This window comes from Calidris pugnax, unplaced genomic scaffold, assembly GCF_001431845.1.
Source record: "Calidris pugnax isolate Ruff unplaced genomic scaffold, ASM143184v1 scaffold41, whole genome shotgun sequence".
NCBI lineage: Eukaryota > Metazoa > Chordata > Aves > Charadriiformes > Scolopacidae > Calidris > Calidris pugnax.
Genome location: NW_015094509.1, coordinates 10884223 through 10905933, shown reverse-complemented (window position 1 = coordinate 10905933; position 21711 = coordinate 10884223). Strand labels below are relative to the sequence as shown.

Sequence of the window (21711 nt, the reverse complement as noted above, 5' to 3'; positions counted from 1 at the left end):
TGCTCCTGAAAGAAGCCCACCTGCAGAGGCTGCCCAGGTGCTGCTGATAGGTAACCACTTCCAAACCTTCTCAAGCTGGGTGCCACTGATGGCTTTTGGCCCAAGTGCAGTGGGGCTAAGGAGTTGTACTCCACATGGAGTGGAGCCCCTGCAGCCTTTCGTCCCCAGGTTACAGCCCAGGGTAAGTACAGCCCTGCTCCACCTAATTATTGCACGAAACCAGCTTCCTTTGAAAGCTTGCTCTTTCAAACATGCAATAAAGAGCTCTGTGTAGCTGCGCTGAATTAATATGGGGCAAATCTCAAGATTCTTAATCAGCTTTAGCTGGCTTTTACTTTGGGAAAACTTCCCACTGAACTTCTGAGTAAGGACATAAGAATTTGTCCAGAGTAACCATTTTCAGCATGAAAGGAACGCTTACTATGTTATTCCCATCTGGCTTTCCTAGAATATCTCATCTGTTATTCCCTTCACACGCCTCTGTGAAAAGGACCCTGTAGGATGAAGTCATCTTGAAGTGCTTTTTTTTTTTTTTTTGTCCTAAAAATCTGCATATTCTTACTATGGTTACTTTGATCAGAGTAAACACGCCTGCACTCCCGCTCTGGGGCATTCCTCCCACACTTTCAATACAGATTCTCTGCTTCTCCATCCTCTCACCCAGAGTGAGGGAATGACCCCTCCACCTCTCTTCCTACCCCAGACAAAAGCCAGACAGCTTAAGATGCTTAAACATTGGCAGATTTATAAGCCCCATCTCTGCTCTGACCTCTGCGAGTCTTGCATGCTGATGAGGATGAGGAAGGTGTAAATTCTTACTGTCCACCCCCTCCTTTTTTTTTTTTCTTCCTCTATTCCCTCCTTCCTCCAGCTTCCTCATCCCTATGTTCTAGTGATTGCACCTTCATTCTTTCTTCTGTTCTCCTGGTTATCAGATGATCAGGGTTGTGTGGACAACATCCCTGCCTGTACAGAGGCTCTGCCTAATATTCCAGCACCCCAATCCTCTTGGGAGACTTTGGGAATTCCTGCAGTGCAAATCGTGGTGATAATGATGATGAATAAAAAGATGCCCACCCCTTTGCTGTTCAACCAGCAGCTGTTCATGATGAAATGTTCTCCTCTGTTCCCCTGCTCGGGTCCATAGCATTACAGGCTTACCGGAGGGCAGAGCAGGAAATCCACAGCCGTGGTTGGTGACATAACTGAGGGAGCAGATGTTCCACTGCACACAGCGTAAGCGAGGGATAATTAATTAAATGGACAAATGCCTTTCTCAGGGTGTAACTCTTTAAGTTATTTAAAGTCCAGGAGATGTGAAAGGTGAGCTGCTGACAGAGAAGAAATCAGCAAGACGGCTGAGGAAGCTCCCTAGCCTGAATGTGGAATGTCTGTGCTGCTCAGCGGCATCCTCCAGCTGGTGAATCTGTGATGCCACGTCCCCGGAGCCATCCCTTGGGGACCCTGGGCCAGATGATGGGAGCATGCTGGGCAGAGTGCCTTCATGGATGGGAAAAGGGGAGAGGGGAGATGCAGTGAGTGGTCTTGGGCTTGTGCCAAGGATCCCCCCCCCGCCGCCTCCCAGAGCAGGAGGAAGCGGATAACAAATAGCTAAAGCAATCGTGTCTGCACTGAGTTATCAACTGACCGCCGCAGACACCGTGTTTGGGGGCGGAAACAAGAATTTGAATCTGTGGAAAAAATCAATCTGTGTCTACAGAGCAGGGCTGGAGGGCAGAGCGACCGCCCAGCGCGGCCCCCGGCAGCTGGAGGCCAACGAGCTGCAACGGGAGGCAGAAGGAGCTGGTGAGACCAGGGCAACGCTGCCTTGGGCTGGGATGCTGCCTCTCCAAACGGCCGGGAGGGTCCCCCGGGGCCACCACCCTGCAGCCACATCTCACTGCCGCTGTCCTCCCAGCTGTGTGGCACCGTAAAGAGACCTAGCACACAAAGCACTCCTTTACCCATACTGCATGCTGGCATTGGCAGGCAACGTTTGGATGACGAGTTCAGAGACAACTGCTCATCCCTGTTTTAAAATTAACATCACCTCTCTTCTAGGGACTGCTAATACCATACGTGACTAATGGATTTGTCTGTACAGAGAATAGCGATGGGTGGTACCGGTGCCGTGTGGGACCAGAACATCTGCTCTCTGTAAAACGAATTGTGAATGGGGATTGTGCTGTGTGGGCACACCATTCCCTAAGGAAAAGGCCACTTTGTTGCTGGTCAAGTCTTAATTATCTGTGAGACATGGCAAATGCCAGGAGTGAGTCACTGCCCTCTTCACAGGCAGGATGCTGACCAAGGCGGGAGAGAAAGGAGATGAGGGGGAAGCAAAGGCAGGGTGAAGGGAAGAGGTGGATGAGGACGGAGCCTGGGTGGGTGAGCATGGAAGCATGCCACAGCGCAGGACAAGACCTCAGTGGTCTTTCCAGTTCCCCAGGCACCAGGAGCTGCCAGGGCCTAACGCGCTGTACGAGTGATAAATTCATCCAAAGACTGTCCAAAGACTAAGGAAAAATGTAACCTCAGCCCAAACCCAGATTGTGTTCGACCGTGACTAAATAAGGAAACACAGGATTTCATAAATGAGTGTCCCGCTGAAGAAGGCAGCTGCATGCACTGGTGCCACCCGACTCCCTCCAGCATCCGGACAGCAGGTCCCAGCTGATGTTCCTGGGATATTTCCTGTCTATTTCAGTCATCAGCAGACAATCATACCCCTGCATTAAGATAATGTGTTTCTTACCAGCTCTTTGCTCCTGTCATATCACGCAGGCAATCTATAAGATGGTTTCTTCTGTAATGAAGATGCCGGAAGACGAATCAACACCAGAGAAGAGGACAGAGAAGATCTTCCGCCAGATGGACACCAACCGTGATGGTAGGCACCCTCCAGGCACCAGGCTGGCTGCCTTTGCCCCTCTGCTGGGTGGCTGGGGAGTCCTGCCCACCTGGGGTGACCCCTCAAACCCACCACTCCTCCTTCAGCCACCCAGGCAAAGCCACCACCGCCCACAGCCAGTGGGGAGGAGGCAGGCAGGGCTTTGCCTTCTGGGGTTGCTTTACCAGGAATTTTCCTTGGTCTCCCCCAGCTTCCTTCCACTGTGCTTGTCCATAGGCTTGGCAGGTGTGCTGTGACCCACCACGTGCACTAAGCAAATGTGTTTCTTTTCTAGGAAAACTCTCTCTGGAGGAGTTCATCCGAGGCGCCAAGAGCGACCCATCCATAGTCCGTCTCCTGCAGTGTGACCCCAGCAGCGCCGGGCAGTTCTGAACACGTTCTTTGGATGAATTATGTATCTGCTTTTTTTTTTTTTTTCTTGCCAAACAACATTCATGGTAGTGTTGCCTCTGTATGGCCAATTATGCCTTCTTTTGTGGCATCTTATAGCTTCTTTTGTTGTGGATTAATTATAAGAATGCTGAATTGCTCTTAACAATTTGTCCAGAGCACGGGCAGTACTGTTTTAAACAGATATTGTGGTGTTATCATTGTTTTAAAGATTTCGTTTTGTTTTTTGTTTTAACGTGACTGTTTTGGAAAGCACGCGTTGAGAAGGAGGAAACCAGCAACAGAACCCTTGGCAGCAAGACACACTGACAGTTTTTTAGATTGCTGCTTTAGTAGCTGAGTATTCACCCGCAGGACCTGAAAGTGTAGTAGAGGTTGAACCAAAGGGGTTGCGATCGGTGGGGTAGGATTCACCTGGAACCTCCTCTCCTGTCCAGGAGGCACCAGTTTAAGGTCAAAGACAGGATGGAGAATAAGTACGAAAGTGCAAAACGGGTGCGGGGTGCGTTGTCTGCACCCCTGCTCCCACGCCTCACTGTTTCAATGCTGTGAACATTTTCCAGGTTGTGAAGAAGAAGAAGGGAAAAGACAAAGAAGGACAGTTTTTCCTAGGTTTACAGTGGTTGGTTTCACGTGGCTTTATCTGCAAAATTCAGCAATTTGCAATCCTGATCCCCAAATCCACAACTGACGATACCTCTTGCCGTGTGGGATCAGCAAAGGCAGACACAGCTTAGGGAAAGCCGGGTCTTGACAATGAATTTAAGGGAGATGATACATGTTGAATGTGAAATTTTCAGGTTAGTCATAAAGCAGTTTCTACTAAGGAGAGTGGGCATTCACGTGAGGAACTCACGGACACGCAGCTCCAGCTGAGGCACATCTGCTGCTCTGAATGCTCTTGCGTAGTATGAAGTTTTGGGGGTGTTTTTGTCTCTCTCCATGTAGCTAATGGAGTTTCTGGACCTGCCCTTAGGGGAAGGTTGTCATCAAAACTTGTTTTAAACATAAAATTGTAGCATTTATATTTCATTTATTTTAGTAAAGTTCGAAAAATCTGTACTGAAACGAGGAAATGGTACGCTTTATGGTATATTTATATATATAAAAATTAAAACAAAAAAAAGATCAGCTCTTGAGAGAAATGTTGAATGTTTATCTTCTCGCCTAGATGCAGGAGTTCTGAAATTTGCTGCTGCAAAACCTTATCCTTTGGTCAAAGCTGCTGCTTGCAGAGCTAGTAGACATTCGTGGGATTTCTTAGGGACATTACGAGCGCTGCTGCAACGGAAAAGCTTTAGCAACAGGAGGCATTATGCTGACTAAATTGGCATTAATCTGTCATTAGCTAAAGTCTGCTCTGTGATCCTGTTGGAGAGGTACCCATGTAGGCAGTGCACAGCGCTGGGAATTCGTGAGCTCGTTAGAGTAACCTTTGTCTGACAGGCAAGGTTGGCGTTTTGTCAAGTGACCTTGTAGACGCTAATCCCCAGTAGCCTTAATTTAAAATAAACTAAGTAAAATAAGTCTGCTTGGCAAATGATGATTAGCTAAGTACTAATTAGAAGTCATGAAAAAGAAGCCGAGTATGAATAATTTTTTGTAGAACACTAGCTAGCACGAACAGCAGCTGAGAGAAAAAAGTCCTAGACTTAATTTTCCATACCATTTGCTTTGCCAGGTGTGAAGTGCAGAGCATATTAAAACAAAATAAAAATAAATTGAAAATAACATTGCTAATCGGTTGTACTAAAATTATTATGAGTGGCTAATTGCACTCAGTAAATCTCTTCAGGCACACGCCTTTGTCTTAAATGATCACAGAAATCCAGTCAATGATATATTCCCATTATACTAATCAAAATACCAAGCAGAGGCGTGTGGGGGACAAAGCAAAAGAGGCCCAACCACAGACACAAAGAGCTTTCAATACCTAGTGCTTCACTAGCATCACTGGCAAATTTTGCACCAATTCTTCCAGCTGATGGAAGTGTTCTGTCTCTATTTCTCCCTAACTTTCATTAGGCATGCTGTGCACAAATCTAACCCTCCAAAGGAGAGTCTGTGCCTACCTTCTTCGAGGTAATTTTCTGCTTTACCTGGAGAGGTTCTGGCCCTCTTTCCCATATCAATCATCTCATGCGTATTCAAGTCCATGCTCCCTCTTGAGTGCTTTGAGGGCTGTTTTTCAGCAGGACAAGCCTGGCCAGGCTGCTGGGGGTGGCAGCAGGAAGGTCAGTGGACACGCACTGATCACCACCCCCTCTGGCAGACAGGAACGACCAGTCCTGCCACCCCGGCCACCCCTGAGGTGCTCCATCACCACCCCTGGGAAGGCAGGAGGAGGTGACACTAGAGGAACCCTGCTGAACTTCTAACCTACCAGCTCAGCGCAGGCACCCAGACCCAAAGCCCAGCAGTGTTTAGTGACAGTACACTTGGGTACCTTCTGCAGCTCCATCTTCCTTTTAATGTTGTGAAAGCAGTGGGACGTGACTGAAACTTTTAAAACCTTGCCTTTTATTTAAGCAACTGCGTTCCATTTCTTCTAAGTTTTATAAGGTATTTCTGGCCCAGAACCTAATCTCTCAGTTTGTTTTTGCTTGGCAGTTCTAGGGCCAGGCTTGCTTCACGTGTCAATACTTTACAACACGTGTTTGAAAACAGAACTTGCGATATGACCCCAGGCCAGCCGAGATGTAATTCTTTCCACAGTTCACAAAATCTGGAAGAATAAGAATTAGCCTACAGCTGCAGAGGACGTAGCCGGAGATAAGACTATTGTATAAACATTTACAGAGTGAACCGAGGTTATTCTTTTACCTGACTGCCACTGACGATGGGTATTGTTTTAAATTATTAACTATCCCTTTCTCTCTCTGCCTCTGCATGTGCTGTGAAGGTGAGCTCTAGCTGGCGTTGTGGTAGGAGCTTCTGCAGACCCCAGAGCAGCGGGACAGCAGGGATGTGCTGCGCCTCCAATAGGAATGTTCTGCTTTGCTGCCATTCACATTTGCAATCCTAACTGCCTTCATAAACCTTCTGGAGACAAAATGACCTCTCCTGTATAAAATAGCACAGCAAGTCAGACACTTTTGAAGTGCTCCATTAGTAGTGTTTCTCTACGGGAAGGATGGCAGACAGCATGTGCTATTCCACACGACCTCTCAGTTTTGTAGATGCATTCTGCAGTGCTAGTTGCATGTGAAAGAGGTCACCCTCACTCATGTGTGGTCCAAACGAATTAGTGAGTGCACCCCACATGTATACTGAACCCATGGAAAGGACCAGTCCCGTTTATCCTGCATTCCCAGTCGGCTTGCCAAACTCTGGGCCAGAAGATGGGAAGTGAGGACTATGATTTGTGTGATCTGCAGCAGCCTGTCCTTGTTTTAGGGTGCTTTGGGAAGGGAAACAGGAGCACAACTGTTGTAAAACCAGTGTACCTGGGTTTTTGTGAGCACTTATGGTTTGAGAGGGACCGAAGACTGATCTGTGCTTCAACATTATTTGAAGCCCTGTGAGTTCACAGCAGTGGATGTTCCTGAGGTACACAGAGCTGTGCTCTTCCTCTTGCTGTTCTCAGGAGCTTGTAGGATTTTTACCTTACTATTGGGGCATTTTGCCCTCTGTTGTTTTCTGTTTTAAAGCATGACCTCCACTTTTTCTAGACACTACTGCTTAAAACAGTAAGCCAGAAGCGTGTAACTTCTGTAGCTGGACAAGGTCTATGTGCAGAAGTATTGCTCACTGGCACAAAATGTGTTCACACAGGACCAAGTCCCTGCAGTTTAACAGTTGCCCCCAGGGGCTGAGCCCCTGGGCTTTCCAGCATGTGCTCTCTTCACCGATGGCAAACGTGCAATAAAGAGGCTTAGCTTAATTTTCTTTCACTGCAGACCAGGCTGAGCCGCATTTGCTGTATGCTAGAAGCACACACATGGGCAGAAGCCTCAGCTCAGCTGACTCATGGAAACTTGGTGAACTGTGGAGCCCTAATCCTCAGCCTAAGCCGAGTGAGAACATGGCCGTGGCCATACATCCCTCGGTACATGTGAACCAGGGAACACGGTGACAACTGGCAGGTCCCTGGGGACACGTGGCGGTGGGGAGGGAATCCCTTGCCTCGGAACGAATGGCCTGAGCTCAGCTGTCTCCCTGGTTTTAAAACTCTCTCTTCTGTGTTGTTTTTGTTGTTTTTTTTAGCACCACTGGTGAAGATGCAGCATGACAGCAGTATAGCACGGTCAGGGTAAAGGAGGGATCCTTCAAAAGAGTCTCCTTTTGAAGCCTAGCGTAGGAGCGCCAAGGGAAACCAGCGGAGGGGAGGGCTGGCTGAGACCCCTCCTCAACATCCATGATGCCAGCACCTCCTCGTGTCTCTCCCACAGTGCTCCCTCGCTGTCCTGTGGCGAGATGGACCCGGGGTCAGGAATTAGTGGTCAGGCAACTGGTGTGAGACCAGTGGAGAAGAGTATGTTACCTGCCCTGTGCACAGGCGTTGGGATGCACTCTTCGCTCCGCGTCTCACTGAGCTGGATCTCACCTAGGAGTCTTGCAGCGGGGGAAGGTGGTTTGTTTCCTTGGTATCACGGGCAGAACTTGTGTTTAGAAATGCAGGGGAACCTGGGGAGCACCAGAGAGCCCAGCGGAGTTTTCCACTGAGTGTGCATCAGGCAGATCAGATACAGAGCAGTGACATGTCAGGCTCGTGGTGTGATGCCCTCCGAGATAGGGCGAGACCAGAAGTGGCACCTTCCCTCTGAGCAGCTCTGTCCGTGTGTATTCAGTCAGCAGCACTGACAAAACACGCGTTTAAATACCTTTAGCATGAACGTGCAGCTGCAGGAGCAGAATAACTCTGCTCTTTCTCGCATACAAGTAACAGAGCTGCTCGCTGTGCCCTGGTTAGAAGCTGAACAAACAGTTCCTGGGAAGAACATGTGGCATTTCTTAAGTGTAACTGAGGGCAAAACGTTGCCTGCAGCAGCTTTCTTCCCAGTCATGGTAGACAAGAGAAGCTCCATCCAGCTCTCAAAGCCCAGGTGCCATTTTAAGCACACAGAGGGAAAAAGCAGCAGGGCTTGTAAATGTTAGAATTTAGAAATCGGGACCATGATTGAGGGGCTGCAGAAGCCGTTCAGGTGCCTCTGGCACTGGGAGCAGTAGAACAATCGGTCGGATGCAAAGTCAATCCCCTCATCCCTTGAAGATGCCCCTTATTCCAGCCTGCTCCCAAATCAGCCGTGCTGAGAAGTTGTTTTGGGGAGGGGGTTTTCAGAGGGTCAGATATAAAGCTTTTCAGATATACTGTCCATATCCTAACAATAACAGCTGGAAAGGCCAGATGTGAGGGGCTTCTTGCAATGTACAGATTTCCTCATTGCTCCCCCAGGTCTTAAGTGTTATTTTAATATGTACAGTTGGGATTAAGCTATCACGTGTAAAATGCTGGCTAATGCACAATAAACAAGGCAAAAAAGAGCTTGAGTTGTAGTGAACAATCTGAAAAGACCAGAGAAATGAAAAAGTGTAAGAGCTATCCCTTCCTTTAGACCAGGGTGTGAATTCACCAGGTGAAACTCCCTCCTGAGCAGCAGTTGGCACAGAAAAGCTCCTCTGTGACAGCCCGGTCTGCGGCTGCTTCGTCCCCACATCACCATTGCTGAGGCCAGGGACTCTGAGTCCTGCCACAGGGATGCTCATCTGAGCTTCTTCAGCCTGCTGAGGGCTTCCCAGATCCCAAAGTACATGGTGGCCACCGTCTCCGTTGTGTTGTCTCGCTGTGGAGCTGGGACATGTCTTAGATCTTCCCCTCTTGCTCTGATCTTATACCAAAGATGTTCTCACCTTCCCAGGGCAGGGGCTCAGGGTGTCTGGCTCTCTGAGGCTTTGCGCCCACCTCCTGGTTGCCATCCCTATCCTCTCTGTAAATGAATAACAAACACCAGCCCTTGACATCTGGAGGGGCCAGGCTTGATGCACTTAGATGGAACATCTTCTGGTTTGGTTCCCAGCCTCTGGTCCTCCTGTATACCTTGCCAAGCACACTATTTATTTCCTGTTATTAAGTAATGGTAGTATTAAACATTTCGAGAGCACGCCGAACCTCTAGAACAATGTGGTTTGCATTATCATGTACGTGTTGGTTGATGCACTGCAGACTGAACCTGACTGGTGCTTGCTCTCTGCTCCCATGGTTTATTCCTTGGAGAGCTGACTTCTTCCAGGCACGACCACTATCTTCCTATGCATCACCATTCGGCACGGTGCCCTGATCCTGCCTGGAGCACCCAGATGCTGTCAACCAAGAGACAATTTTGGTGCAGTAATGTCAGGCAGAAACTCTTCCTACCATCCGGCAAAAACACGTGTCAGGGGTGCGACCTCTGGTTTTCTCCTCCCTGGGGACAGGGGCTTCACTGGTATTCCGGGTTGGCCTCACGTTCCCCCACCAAATGGGATGATAGCGATTAGTAAACCCACCTGAGAAAATCCTCTTAAATTCTAATCTTCGTTCGTGCTGTTAATTGGCTGCGGTCAGAGGGATGATTAATGGGTCCTACACGGTTGTTTGGGGGGAACTCACAGTTCTTTGCCACCACCACTGTTTTATTTCCTGTCACTAGCTTATTCCCATTTCCGGGGCAACCGAATAGTTTTTATTACTAACTGGGAGAAAAAGAAACAAACAGAACCCGAGTTTCAATCCGATAAGGATCTAAGGAAACTGACTGAGACATTGTGCTCCATGTTAGTCATATGAACGCTCTACCGGATCATGTTTCTTTGGTATTTTCTGTTTGATTTCCTGATTCGTATTTCAGTTGCGTTCATGATTTATTTATTTATTTTGGATCCTCTTAGACTCAGCCCTGCCGGTCGTTTAGCTCATATGCTAACAAAAGTCTCAATTATCCCAAGAGCAGAGCTGCCTGAGCAATTACTAGCAAGGTGGGCTCACTGTGCCTAGGAAAAATGAAGTGCTTAATTATGTTAGGGGTTATTTTTGTCTGTGCATTTGCTGCAAGAAGACAGATTGAGCCGCATTTCATTTCAATATGCTTATCTCTTCCACTTGCTCACTTCAGTTCCATCCAAGCAGTCTTGTAGTTTATGTTTGTATATTCAGTTCTATTTCACTCTAGAACCCGAGGTGACCAATATTGGCCTCCTCTGATGAAAGTTCTTGATACCTTTTGATTTTTAAATATTGCCAGGTGAATGACATGATGAATGCAAAAGTAAATAGTTATATATTTGTTTGTGTAAATTTGGGCAGATATTTTTGACGCTGTAGAGAATAATAAATTGAGATAAACCATGACCAAAAGCTGAATGGATCCAAGTGTGCAGCTCCCGTTCAAGTCCATGACCATTCCACAGGGAGAGATTTCCCACCTCTGTTCCCTCAGGCTATTTCCACGTTGCAGCACAGAGGAGAGATACCAAATCTAACTTGAAATAAGCTACCACAGGCAGACTAACCGCAGCAGCATGGAGTTCAGCATATCCTGTGTCTTGGCAAAATTAGATACCTCTCTAGATGAATGCTTTGTAAGCAAACCTACATATCCTAAGGAAGACTTTTACAACTCAGAAAGGAGGGACAACTATGAACTAAATGAATTTGGTCCGCATAGTTTTCTTATGGCTGTCTAGAATTGCTAGTGTCCTGCGTGTGGTTGCCTATAGCTATTGTGACGTGTTAATTTTTACCCCCAATCCTGTTGTAACCTCATCTGGTGATATTCTGGGTCCCCGGCCAGTTCTCAGCCAGGCAAAGCCCCCGGGAAGGACATCTGGAGCTGTGCTGCCTTCAGGAAGGCGGGGGGCAGCTCTCGGGATTTGTCCCAGTGCTGTTGGACACTTCAGGAGCATTAAACCTACCCGGTGACGTGGAAGTGGGTGATCAGGCCATGGGAGGAGATGGAGAATTTGGCGGAGGGTTGTGTATGTGTCTTGTGCCCCCCAGCACGCGCACCCTGCCCCCTGCTATTAACTTCCAGTTAGGACTTTTCTTGAACTCTTAGTGTCGGAGTAAAGTTTTCTTATGCTGATAATGTATTCGTATTATGCAACGTACTCAGAAAAAAAAAAAAAAAAAAACAACAGAAGATTATCTCTCTCTGACTGTCCTCTCCTCTCGAGAAGCTGTTCTCTTCTGTACATATGATATGCAGAATGTATGGGAGTCTTACCAGCGTTGGTTTGCATTTTTAAGACTGTACTAATTAATGTGTGATACTATTGTGTTCTCGTAGTGGCATCTTTGATGTAAGATGTAAAAACTATTTAAAATGACTTTTTCTTTTTTTTGTTATTGTTCAGCTTTTAGAGATAGCACCAAGGACTGCATGTTCACTAGAATCAGCCTTTTCCAAGGGCCGTGGTAGCTGCACACAGGCGCCGGCGTTTCACCCGGAGCATCCTACCCGCGCTTTCCTTTTAATAGGGGTCAGTTTTGAGTGGAAACTTAATTCTTCCTGAAAAGTCTAGTTTTCTGTCTTTTCCTCTCTCAGGCTCAAGCTTCCCCCTCCCGCGCTGTGTGCCAGTCCTGGCCCCAGGAGGAGACCCAGCCAAGGGGTCCCCCTGGCAGCACCCCGCTTGGGTTCCTTACCCCTTACCTCACCCCTGAGGTTTTCCACGAGACTGCTGGCCGTACCAGGACAAAAACGATGGATTCACATTTTAGGACCGTTTGTGCAAGTGACTTTAAAATGAATTAACTAAAATTCTGGTGAATTAAGCAATTAAGGAAAAGAAGAGCCTGAGTGACAACTTTGGGGTTAGAATCTTATTGGAGCTTAATATAGTGAGAACTTGAGGTCAGTCCCTAGAAGATGGGACCATTTTGTGGGGCGTTACATCTCTTGTTGGGTTTGGAGAGGGAAGAGGGGTTCAGATCCAGCCTTTCAGGCAGGATTGACTGATTCAATGGATTGAGTCTGAGAGAGATGCTTCTCCAGATCGTGTCCTGGGCCAAAAGACAAGACATGCTGCAGCTTAGGAGGTTTTTTCTTTTTTTTTTCTTTTTTTTTTTTTTCTTACTTTTTCTTTTTAATGGAGAAAGCAGTTCAAACTGCACCTGGCAAAATGACTGACTTCAAAGCATGTTTTTCCTTCTTATATAGACACTCACAAAACAGCATTGTGTGGTTAAAAAGGCGCATTCGTGATAGTTTCTTTTTCAGTGCCAAAATATATAAGCAGTATTGTTTGAAGGGAAATAACAATTTTTTTACTGTATTGTTATTACTGTTGAACAAATATTGTTTTTAAATGTTAGATTTTGAAGACTTTTGTATTGTAAACTGTTTTGTGACATGGTGCTTTTTCATACTGGAATTACTGATTGCACCTAAATATGAATTATTTTGTTTTCTTATATAAATATGTAACCTTGAACAACCTTGATGAAAACCCATGTGTGGTGGATACCGACAGTTCAAACAAACTCTCCTCCTGAAATCCCCTAAATGTTCTTTCCTACTAATAAATATCCTGCTGCAGCTAGCTGTGGTGTGCCGTGGGCTCTTACTCCCCTCGCACCGGAGCCTTCAAGCTCCATGGTTTGGTGAGCAAACCTTGGAGAAGCCTTTGCCTGCTGCCCTCACAGCCCCTGGACCCTTCACCATGGCGGGCAAAGGGGCAGCAGCCGGGCAAGCCAATTTGGAGGGCTTAGTGAGGGCTTAAGCTGGGCACGGGCGCTGTGCTGGCACGTTGCTGACATAGCTTTGCCTTCAGCAGCTAAAGCCGGGCACGGGGCGAGACAACACGGAGTAGTTTGTAAAAGCAAAGGACAGCACAAGGCTGAGAGCACTGGTCCTCAGCTGACTCGGCTGATGGAAGCTTGCCCTGCCAGAGAGAAACCCCTCTCTGGGTTTAGGGCAGTTTTTTCATCCCCTGGATGACTACCCTCAGGGGGACAGGACATAGGGAGGGATGATGGGGTGGTAGCGGTGGGTAGTCGCTCTGAGACATGGTTCATGGGGCTCCTGCCAGCCTCAGCTGGCTCCGGAGGGGGCTGGCTCCTGAGCACGCTTGTTAAGCTCCTCAGACTTCTACCTAGGTTAAATTTGGAGCTGGGATTAGCACCAGGGTGCTAAAAGTAGTTTAAATCCCTCTGGAAGGTAACTGAAACCAGTGCCTATTTCCTTTTGAGATTCAAAAAAAAAAAAAAAAGCCTATTTGTGGAACTGCACACTAATATGGGCTTGAAAGAGGCTGGAGCCCGGGTGGAGCATCAGTTACACCACCCAGGTACCCCCTGTGCTCAGTGCACCTTCAAACAGGCTTTACTACCTGAGCTTCCAGCAGTATCCCTGCGATACACGTTCTCCAAACCCTCCCACTAGGGCCACAACACGATTTAGCATCAAGTCGTACAAAAGGCAGGGGTGTAAGGGGGTGTTTATCTGCATAGGATGCTAAAACCCCCCCACTTTTACCACCCTTGCTGGTCTGTGCATCTCGCCGTGCAATGCCCACGGCTTCTGTCCCAGGACAGGGATGCAGACGGGCTCCCAGCACAGAGCCTGGCTTCAGGTGATGGCCACCACCAGAAACCAGAGCACACCTTGCACCCTGGCATCCGGGACTGTCCCTCCCAGTCCATGGGGAGAAGGGGACCCAACACCCTGCGGCTCCTTGGCTTGTGAGCCCTGGATCTGGTGCCATCTGGGAAACAGCACACTCTGGAGTCAATCGCTGTTTTCAGCAGCACCCATCGACCCAAGAGTTTTGCAAAGCGCAGAAAAACACAGCTTTGCTGCCCCATTGAGTGCCCTAGAGATTTGATCAGGAGGTAGAAGAGGGGTCTCCTGCTCCCCTCTGCCCGGAGAGGGTTGTTTTTTTCTTAAAGACCTGGTGAGTCACCTTGGCAAACCCTCAGAAACACGCTGTGGGTGAAGGGTTCCCATCAGCCCACATGCTTCTCCTGGCTCCTCCACGGCCTCCCAGATGGAGCACCTCCAGCCACTCCGCTGTTCAAGCACTTGCATTTCAAGAGCCACTCAGTAAAATGACTTCCTGTAAAACACGATTAAACATCTATTGCAGGCAGTGCCCAGGAAACGTGATTCCTTCAAAGAGCCTCAGGGGAGCTCAACCCCCTCTGCTCACCCAGAGAGCATCCCTGGGGCCTGGCAAAGCCCCCGAGAAACTCCCCAAAACCTGCTGGACCAAGGAGCCATAGTGGCAGAGGCAGCACCTTGGGCTGTAACCTCATCCATGGGGGCTACCAGCACCAGCAAACTGCAGCCGGTCCCACAGCTGCCATCATATATGTATATACCTATATATATATATACATACACTATTATATACATACGGCTTTTGGTTCCTGCTGTAGCAGACGGGCTGCACTGGAGACCATCATCAGGGCAAAGAGCACGTGGTGGGAGGGGAACAGGTCTCTGTGGTTTCCGGTGCACCTGGGAAGATCTCTTCTTCTGCTCTTGGTGAGTCAGTCATAACTCACTGAGCTACAGAACCCTGTGCCCAGCTCTCCCGTGTATCACAAACAGACAGCCGACAAATACTTTTCAAAGCTATTAGAAAATGCCAAGCACATAGGGAAAGCCTTCTTTGGAAACCTTTGGTGGCTGTGAAAAAGCTCTTGGAGCTGGACACATCTGGATGAGTTTTGCTTGGATGGGGATGGGGAAGGGCCGGAGAAAGCTGGGATCTTGGAGCCAACACTCCACTGGCCAAGACATTTCAGGTGAATTAACTTCTTTCCTCATTGCCCAAGCGTGGTCTCTGCCTGACACGAGAGGAGATTTCAGGGCTGGCTCTGGCACAGCAGGTTGTCCCGCTCAGGACCTGCCCTCAGCAGGAGCACTGAACTTCTCCACCCCACAGTAAGATGGGGCTGCCCCACCGCTGCTTGGGCAGCCTCCCTTTGCCGAGGCAAATGCTTTCCCAAGCAACCTCCCCCTTACTTAGATGTTTTCACCTCCCGGATTCTCATTTGAAAAGACAAAGGCAACGGGTGCAGAATAAAACGGTGGATGAAAATGTTTTACCTCAAGATGCACGGCCAAGAATGTGTCAGTGCTTTGGGCACACAGGGCACAGCAGGAGCAGATGTGGGTCAGGATCTCATCCCAGCAGCACTCAACTCACACAGATGATAGTGCCACCGCTTCGAGCCAGGTTCCCTGGACACTCCAACGTGTCACAGAATCACAGAATTGTTGAGGTTGGAAGGGACCTCTGGAGGTCATCTGGTCCAACGCAAGCAGAGCCACTTACAACTGGCTGCCTAGGACCATATCCAGGCAGCTTGTAAGTATCTCCAAGCATGGAGACTCCACAGCCTCTCTGGGAAACCTGTGCCAATGCTCGGTCACCCTCACAGTAAAAAGTGTTTCCTGATGTTCAGAGAGAATCCCTCGTGTTTCGGTTTGTGCCCATTGCCTCTGGTGGGCACCACTGAGAAGAGCCTGGCTCCATCCTCTTTGCACCCTCCCTTCAGGTATTTGTACACACTGATAATGTCTCTAGAGCCTTCTCCAGGCTGAACAGTCCCACATCTCTCAGCCTGGCCCCACAGGAGAGGGGCTCCCATCCCTTCATCAGGCTAGTGGCCCTTTGTTGGACTCTCTGCTCTAGGTCCATGTCTCTCTTATACTGGGGAGCCCAGAACTGGACACAGAACTCCAGGTGTGGCCTCACCAGCACTGAATAAAGACCACCTCCCTCAGCCAGCTGGCAATGCTCTGACTAATTCAGCCCAATCTTTGAGCCCATGCTTTGGTGATTATTTTTTTCAGTCTCTGTTCTTTTTTTCTCGGTAGAATGAACTTCTATTTTCTGCTTTTTGAAGAGTTTTCTGGGCTCAGACGTGGGAACTCAACCCCAGTATGCAGTCATACACATTGCAGCAACAGACATATTATCTCATACATAGGAATATTTATTTTTTTCCTTCTTAAAAATGTACAAAAAATAAAATAACTGTATTTACAGTTTATCAAACCCCTCTCCCAGTTGCAACACTATTAAGTTACATGAGCTATTTTCTTAATATAAAAGCACACTATTTATACATAAAGTTTCCTTGTTTGTCAGAAAGAGGGCTCGTCACAAACTTTGGCACAAACATTTGTGTTTGTATCTTGTCTCAATTCATAGGGAATGGAAGAGCAAATAAACATTTCATAATGTTTCATTTCATAAGCTTTACATTTTAAAAGGCATAAGATACTCCTTTCCAGTTCCATATCAATCAATGTACAGCATCTCTGACAGCTAGAGAGTTTCTTTTTTACTAACTGTTTGAATTATTTTACAACATTTAAACAATCCATAGGCTGAAAGGGGAAAATATACAAGAAAGACACTTGATCTCTGAACTCCCAAAAACTTCATAAGAGAGGACACAAGTGAAAAAAAAAAAGTTCTTTTCTTTGTAGTTTACATTTAGTGGTAAAAATCCTCCAAAATGTCTTGATGGGGATATCACCCTACATCAACAAAGCTTTACTGCAAGGATGCACTTTATTTTGGGGATATCAGCACCTGACTGTGTAGAAAGAAACTAAAATTTGAGATTTGGGGCTTTCATAATAAAACATCAAATGGACGGACACAGTGCCAAATACGCAGCGGGAATGAAAATTAGAGCTTAAAAGACTATTCTCCTCTTGCACATCTCTGTCAGACTCTTTTGAAACACAACATCTACAGACACTGCACTGCTCTAATTCTTCACAGGGAAAATGAGCTGAGCAGCAAGGCACCCTTCAGGCTGCACCAGTGACGATCCAAGACTGCTGTCTTGAAGAAGGAAAGGAAATGAGAGTTTTGTTCCTTTAAATAAACAACCACAGCAGTGCCACAGAGAGACAAAAGGAGGCAAGGCAGATATTCCTGCCCCTTGCTGAACAGTAGCCAAATCCTACTTCCATTTAACTCATAATATTTGGAAGATCCAGCACTAATTAATATTTGTCATTAAACAAAAGCAACATGTATATTTTAAACAATACACATGGGAGCACTTTGTACTCCTAAAGACCTTTGAATCAAGCAGGGCGTGAGGCAGGTCCCCACTTCACAAGTTTGCATGACTCCTACTGGCCCTTCCCCATCACTTGGATAGCCTGTTTTTGACCAGCGAGGTGAAGCCTGAGAACTCCTACCTTGCCACGACCAGCATCCAAGGTTCACTGCTCCTCCAGCAGCTGATGCTGTACCTACAACTGAAGACTGGTAATGTCTTAGGTACTTGTGATGCATCTGGAGCAGAGAAACAAAGCCCTCAAACCCTGGTAGATAAAGTTAAGCGCAATCATCCGTAACTAGCTCTAGTTGTTGTTTTAAAATAATCTTATGATGAGGGTAAATCCTACTCGTCTTCCTCAACCCTGCTACCTTCATTGAGACTGTAAGAAGGAACTAAAGGCAGAAGCATCAGCTCTTGTGTATCAGGAATTTGCACACTTTAAGACATATTTAGAAAAGCTCTCAGTTAACCTTAGAAGCAACTTTCCTTCCCTGACCAAAAGCTCCTAAAATGGCAATGGAAAGATAGTTTCTTAAGCCCCAGTATTTCCTGGAACATTGCACTTCTCACTGACCCCACACTGCTCCTCGGTGCAGGATGCTGCAGCTTCCAACAGATCCACCCGTGTGTGAAACAGGAATGTCCCATTAATCTGAGTGCTGGTGCCACCAGGACAGCCCTGTCCTTCTCTGTGACCCCCGAATTCTTGCTGTCCTCCCTTACTGCAGCACATCCCAACCCGGGCCAGCCCCAGGCACCACAGGCATCCCCTGTGAGGAAGAGAGCTGGGATGGCAGGTTTGCTGGGGGCAGAGCCAGGGCTCAGCTCCTGTGCACATTTCCTCTTGTGCTTCACCTCCAGCTTCTGCCCAGACACCATGAGCCAGAGATCCCACCTGATATCCTCAGGATCCCAAACGCCAGCAAACAACAGAGAAATAAAAGAACTAACACCACTGCTCACCAGCCCTCTGTGCTGGTCTTAGTTCCTAAAGCCACCTGCCAAAACTCTCCTCTTTTCTTCTTTAGGAAAAAAACATCTGGGCTAAGTCAGCAGAGACTTTTTATCTGAGCCTGAGCCAAGCAGAAACAAACCAAACCAACCAGAAATCCTCTGTATTCCCAGGGTGTCTTCTCTTGAGCAGGGTAGCGAGCACGTCTTTGGTGGAGTACATATTTATAAAAAAATAATGGAATTAGCACAAAATTCTGCATCAGAAGGAGAAAAAGCACCTGACAAAGGAAAAGAGAACGAGGAAGGGAGGGAGGAAGACAGAACAGACACTTTGCAGACATATCTGGATTCTGGGTATACTAGCCCTGATGCTAACGGCCTGAACCTTTTATAGTTTCTGGTCCCATAGAAACTTTGGCAGGTACCTAACACTTCTATCTGAAGTACAGGTTTTAATGGAATGCTATTGCTAACGAAGTTAAGAAAGTCTGCAAGAGCTTGCAGGACAATTAATGCAAAACCATGACCAAATCAGACTAGCCAGCTATCCCAGCTACTTTGCTTTCTGTATAAATAGCTCCACACAGCTCAAAAAAGAGCCATGTTAAACTAGGCAGTGTTTCTTTATGCCATTAACCACTTAATAATAAAAACAGATTCTGTGACTAAGTGAAAAAAAGATTTCAGAAGAAAAAAAAAATAAGCAAAGAAACTCTAAAGGCTTCATGTAGGAAAGGACCCACATTTCTGTCTGTCACATGAGATCCACATAGAGTGCATGGAGAACGAAATGCTTGCAGCTGGAACTCCGAGGATGGTACGCTGAGTGAGGAGCTCTCTACGACCACCAGATGAGCTAGAAAGGGGCAAGGGAGGTGCTGGGTTTGGATGCACTAAGGACATTCAGGCCTTGAACCCCTTTCCTGGTATGGTTTTAGCCTGCAACTTTCTCTCTTCACAGAATGCATGAGACGGGTGGAATTTGATGGGATAACCTTGGAGTTCAACTTCGGTTCAGAACCAGCCCTCGTGAAGGAGACCGATCTCCACACCTCAGTGGTGGGATACTCAGTCTCCACTGGTAAAATTGTTCCAGTTTCAATAAAATATTTACATCAAGCCCAGGTTTATACCTCAGCCAGCTGTCCTAGGAATCAAAACACGATCATTTGATGGAGATACAAGAGCAAGTACCCATAAGAAGAAGGGCTTGAAATCCTGTTTCTTGCAGTCTAGAGGAATGAGTGGGCTGCTGCAGAAAGCACCTTTCCCTCCACAGGCTTGAGAAAAGGCCACTTTGAGAAAAAAAAGGCCACCTCCACTTCATTGACAGAACAGGCATAAGCACCTTCTGTACCTCTAGGCACACCAGGCAGCAGACACATGGTGCCTTATGGATTTGGTGACAACTGGATGGGACACTCAGGTATCTGCAGCTGGGACTTGGGCACCTAAGGTGGGTCCCATCGTGCCAGAGCACTCCAGGCCCTGTAGCACAGTTTGCTCCAGTATTTCAGTATAAAACTGGGTGGGCAAGGGTGGAGCATATGATGTGCAGACGCAGTTATCAGCTTCTCAGCACACACTCCTTAACAGATTGCAGCAATCTAATCCTCTAGGAAAGATTCTGTTAAACCCTAAACCCAGTACATATAAAAACATAGTGGCAGTAAACATGCCCACATACAGTAGTTAAAATATATTATTGCATATTATAAACATTATATACAAGGTTAAAATGGTTTCTTTACCATTTACTTACAAGTGACATTTGTAGCTGAATGCCTTACTTACAAGTCCTCATTGCTACGTGCTGAGAACTACCAGAGGTATTTGGCAAAACTATACACTATAGAGAGATATCCATAGATCAGTCTGAGCAAGTGAACTCTCAGCCACTTTCCCCATCTTTAGCACTGCACCAGTTTTTTAGCAATGACAGAGAGAACTACTGGTAAAGTGATTTCCACCAGATTTCTGAAACTAGACCAGCGTGATTCCTTAAAATGTTTTAGAATGAGCTTATCCACACTAAAGCACGGATTAAAATGCTGCATTTCACATTTGCAGTGGGTCATCTGGTTACAAATCTGGGGGCTGATAACTGCTTGTACGCTAGAGAGTGGGGAACAATAAATAAGGGACCAGGTTAATATGAGTGGCCTTGTGCTTGACAAACCCAAGTCTATATGCAGTGGGTGCACACGTGCAGAATGGACAGTATTTTCGAAGCAGTCTTGTAACAGTTTCTCTGATCAATGTCTGTCAAGTTCCTGGGGAATCTTCTGCTTTCCAAGAAGGATGAAATGCTGTGGTTCCTTACAAAAAGGCTCTGCCTGAGGCTAGATCTCTGTCAGTGTGATCTTGAAGCCTTCGACCATGCTCTCCATGTGCAGGATGAACGTGTCCTCATTGGAGTAGTGCTCAATAATGTTGTCATCCATGTTTACCAAGATACTGGTGACAAAGGCAGAAATCAGTATTTTTATGTGCCAGAACACCGAAAGGGAAAGCCATGCACTCCACTGCACGTGCTTGCTTCACTGCAGCGCAAAACCAGACTCCAGCACATGCCAGTATAGGGACAATAGTAGGAATCACCATCAAGATCTGCCCCATAGTCCACATAGGCATTGGATTAGAGGCTGCTCCTCGCCCAAGCAGTAAGAGGGGTGCCAGTGCTGGGATGTCAACCCACTTTAGCTGCCTACAAGGTGAGCTGCATTCCAGCCCCCCAGCAGACCTAGCTAGCTGGTGTTTCCCACTCCTGGTGCTGGCTCCCCCCAGGAACACGTCTGTGGTAATAGTCAGCCATGCCATATGAGCTGCTGGACCTTTGGTGTGAGTCACTAACACAGGGAAACAGTGAAATTTGTGCTCTGCACACAGCTCACATGCCTGGAACTCAGCTCAGATGTGAAAATATCAACAACTATTAGAAGTGTATGTGAGTCTTTTCCTTACTCTTTACCATAAAGGGTTTCTTCCGACAAACTTATCACTTGGCAACAGTGTTAGAAAGAAGCAAAACATGAGATGTTTCACCTGTCTTCTCAAAAGCTAAAGAAATCCCCAGACAAATCAATGCCCTAAGCTAGAGTTACAGCTGAAAATAAATGATTGATTTAAAATTATATCACTGTGATATCGTTATTTAGAAGTAAAAAAAAAAAAAGTTAAAGTGGTGAGATTTAGATTTATGGCAAGGCATAGTAGCCTAGCTATTCTAAAATCACAGCTGTGATGCTCTAAATTTACTCAGCTGAAACCCCTGCAGCAAACGTGCCTGCCTGCTTTTCAGGTTTGGACAGTGCAGGGAAACTCCACACGGCATTCACAGCAAAGACTGCACCTCTCCCATGCTAGTGCTCCACCATGTTATTTACAGACTTTATCCAAATACATTTTCCAAACACAGACTATGTTTCTTCACAGTAAGCCA

The 21711-nt window shown here is 47.0% G+C and overlaps 2 protein-coding genes across 6 annotated transcripts in view; one reads left to right on the top strand and one right to left on the bottom strand.

The window, feature by feature from the left end:
- NCALD (neurocalcin delta) overlaps positions 1 to 12817 on the top strand; it is a 59322-nt gene extending 46505 nt beyond the window's left edge. The window contains exons 3-4 of the mRNA XM_014965383.1: positions 2785 to 2890; positions 3186 to 12817. Of these exons, the coding sequence (XP_014820869.1) occupies positions 2785 to 2890; positions 3186 to 3283 (204 nt within the window). The 3' untranslated portion in view covers positions 3284 to 12817. The remainder of the gene's footprint in view (positions 1 to 2784; positions 2891 to 3185) is intronic.
- A 3385-nt stretch (positions 12818 to 16202) lies between these two features.
- The window catches only part of GRHL2 (grainyhead-like transcription factor 2), a 69544-nt gene continuing 64035 nt past the window's right edge, over positions 16203 to 21711 (bottom strand). For 4 of the 5 annotated variants that reach the window (XM_014965542.1, XM_014965541.1, XM_014965540.1 and 1 more), the window contains 2 exons: positions 18406 to 20726; positions 16203 to 18374 (listed from right to left, as the gene is read on the bottom strand). In XM_014965542.1, coding sequence (XP_014821028.1) covers positions 20612 to 20726 — 115 coding nt within the window. In that variant the 3' untranslated portion in view covers positions 16203 to 18374; positions 18406 to 20611. Of the gene's footprint in view, positions 18375 to 18405; positions 20727 to 21711 lie in introns of those variants that run through there. The other variant, XM_014965544.1, reaches the window with a different exon arrangement.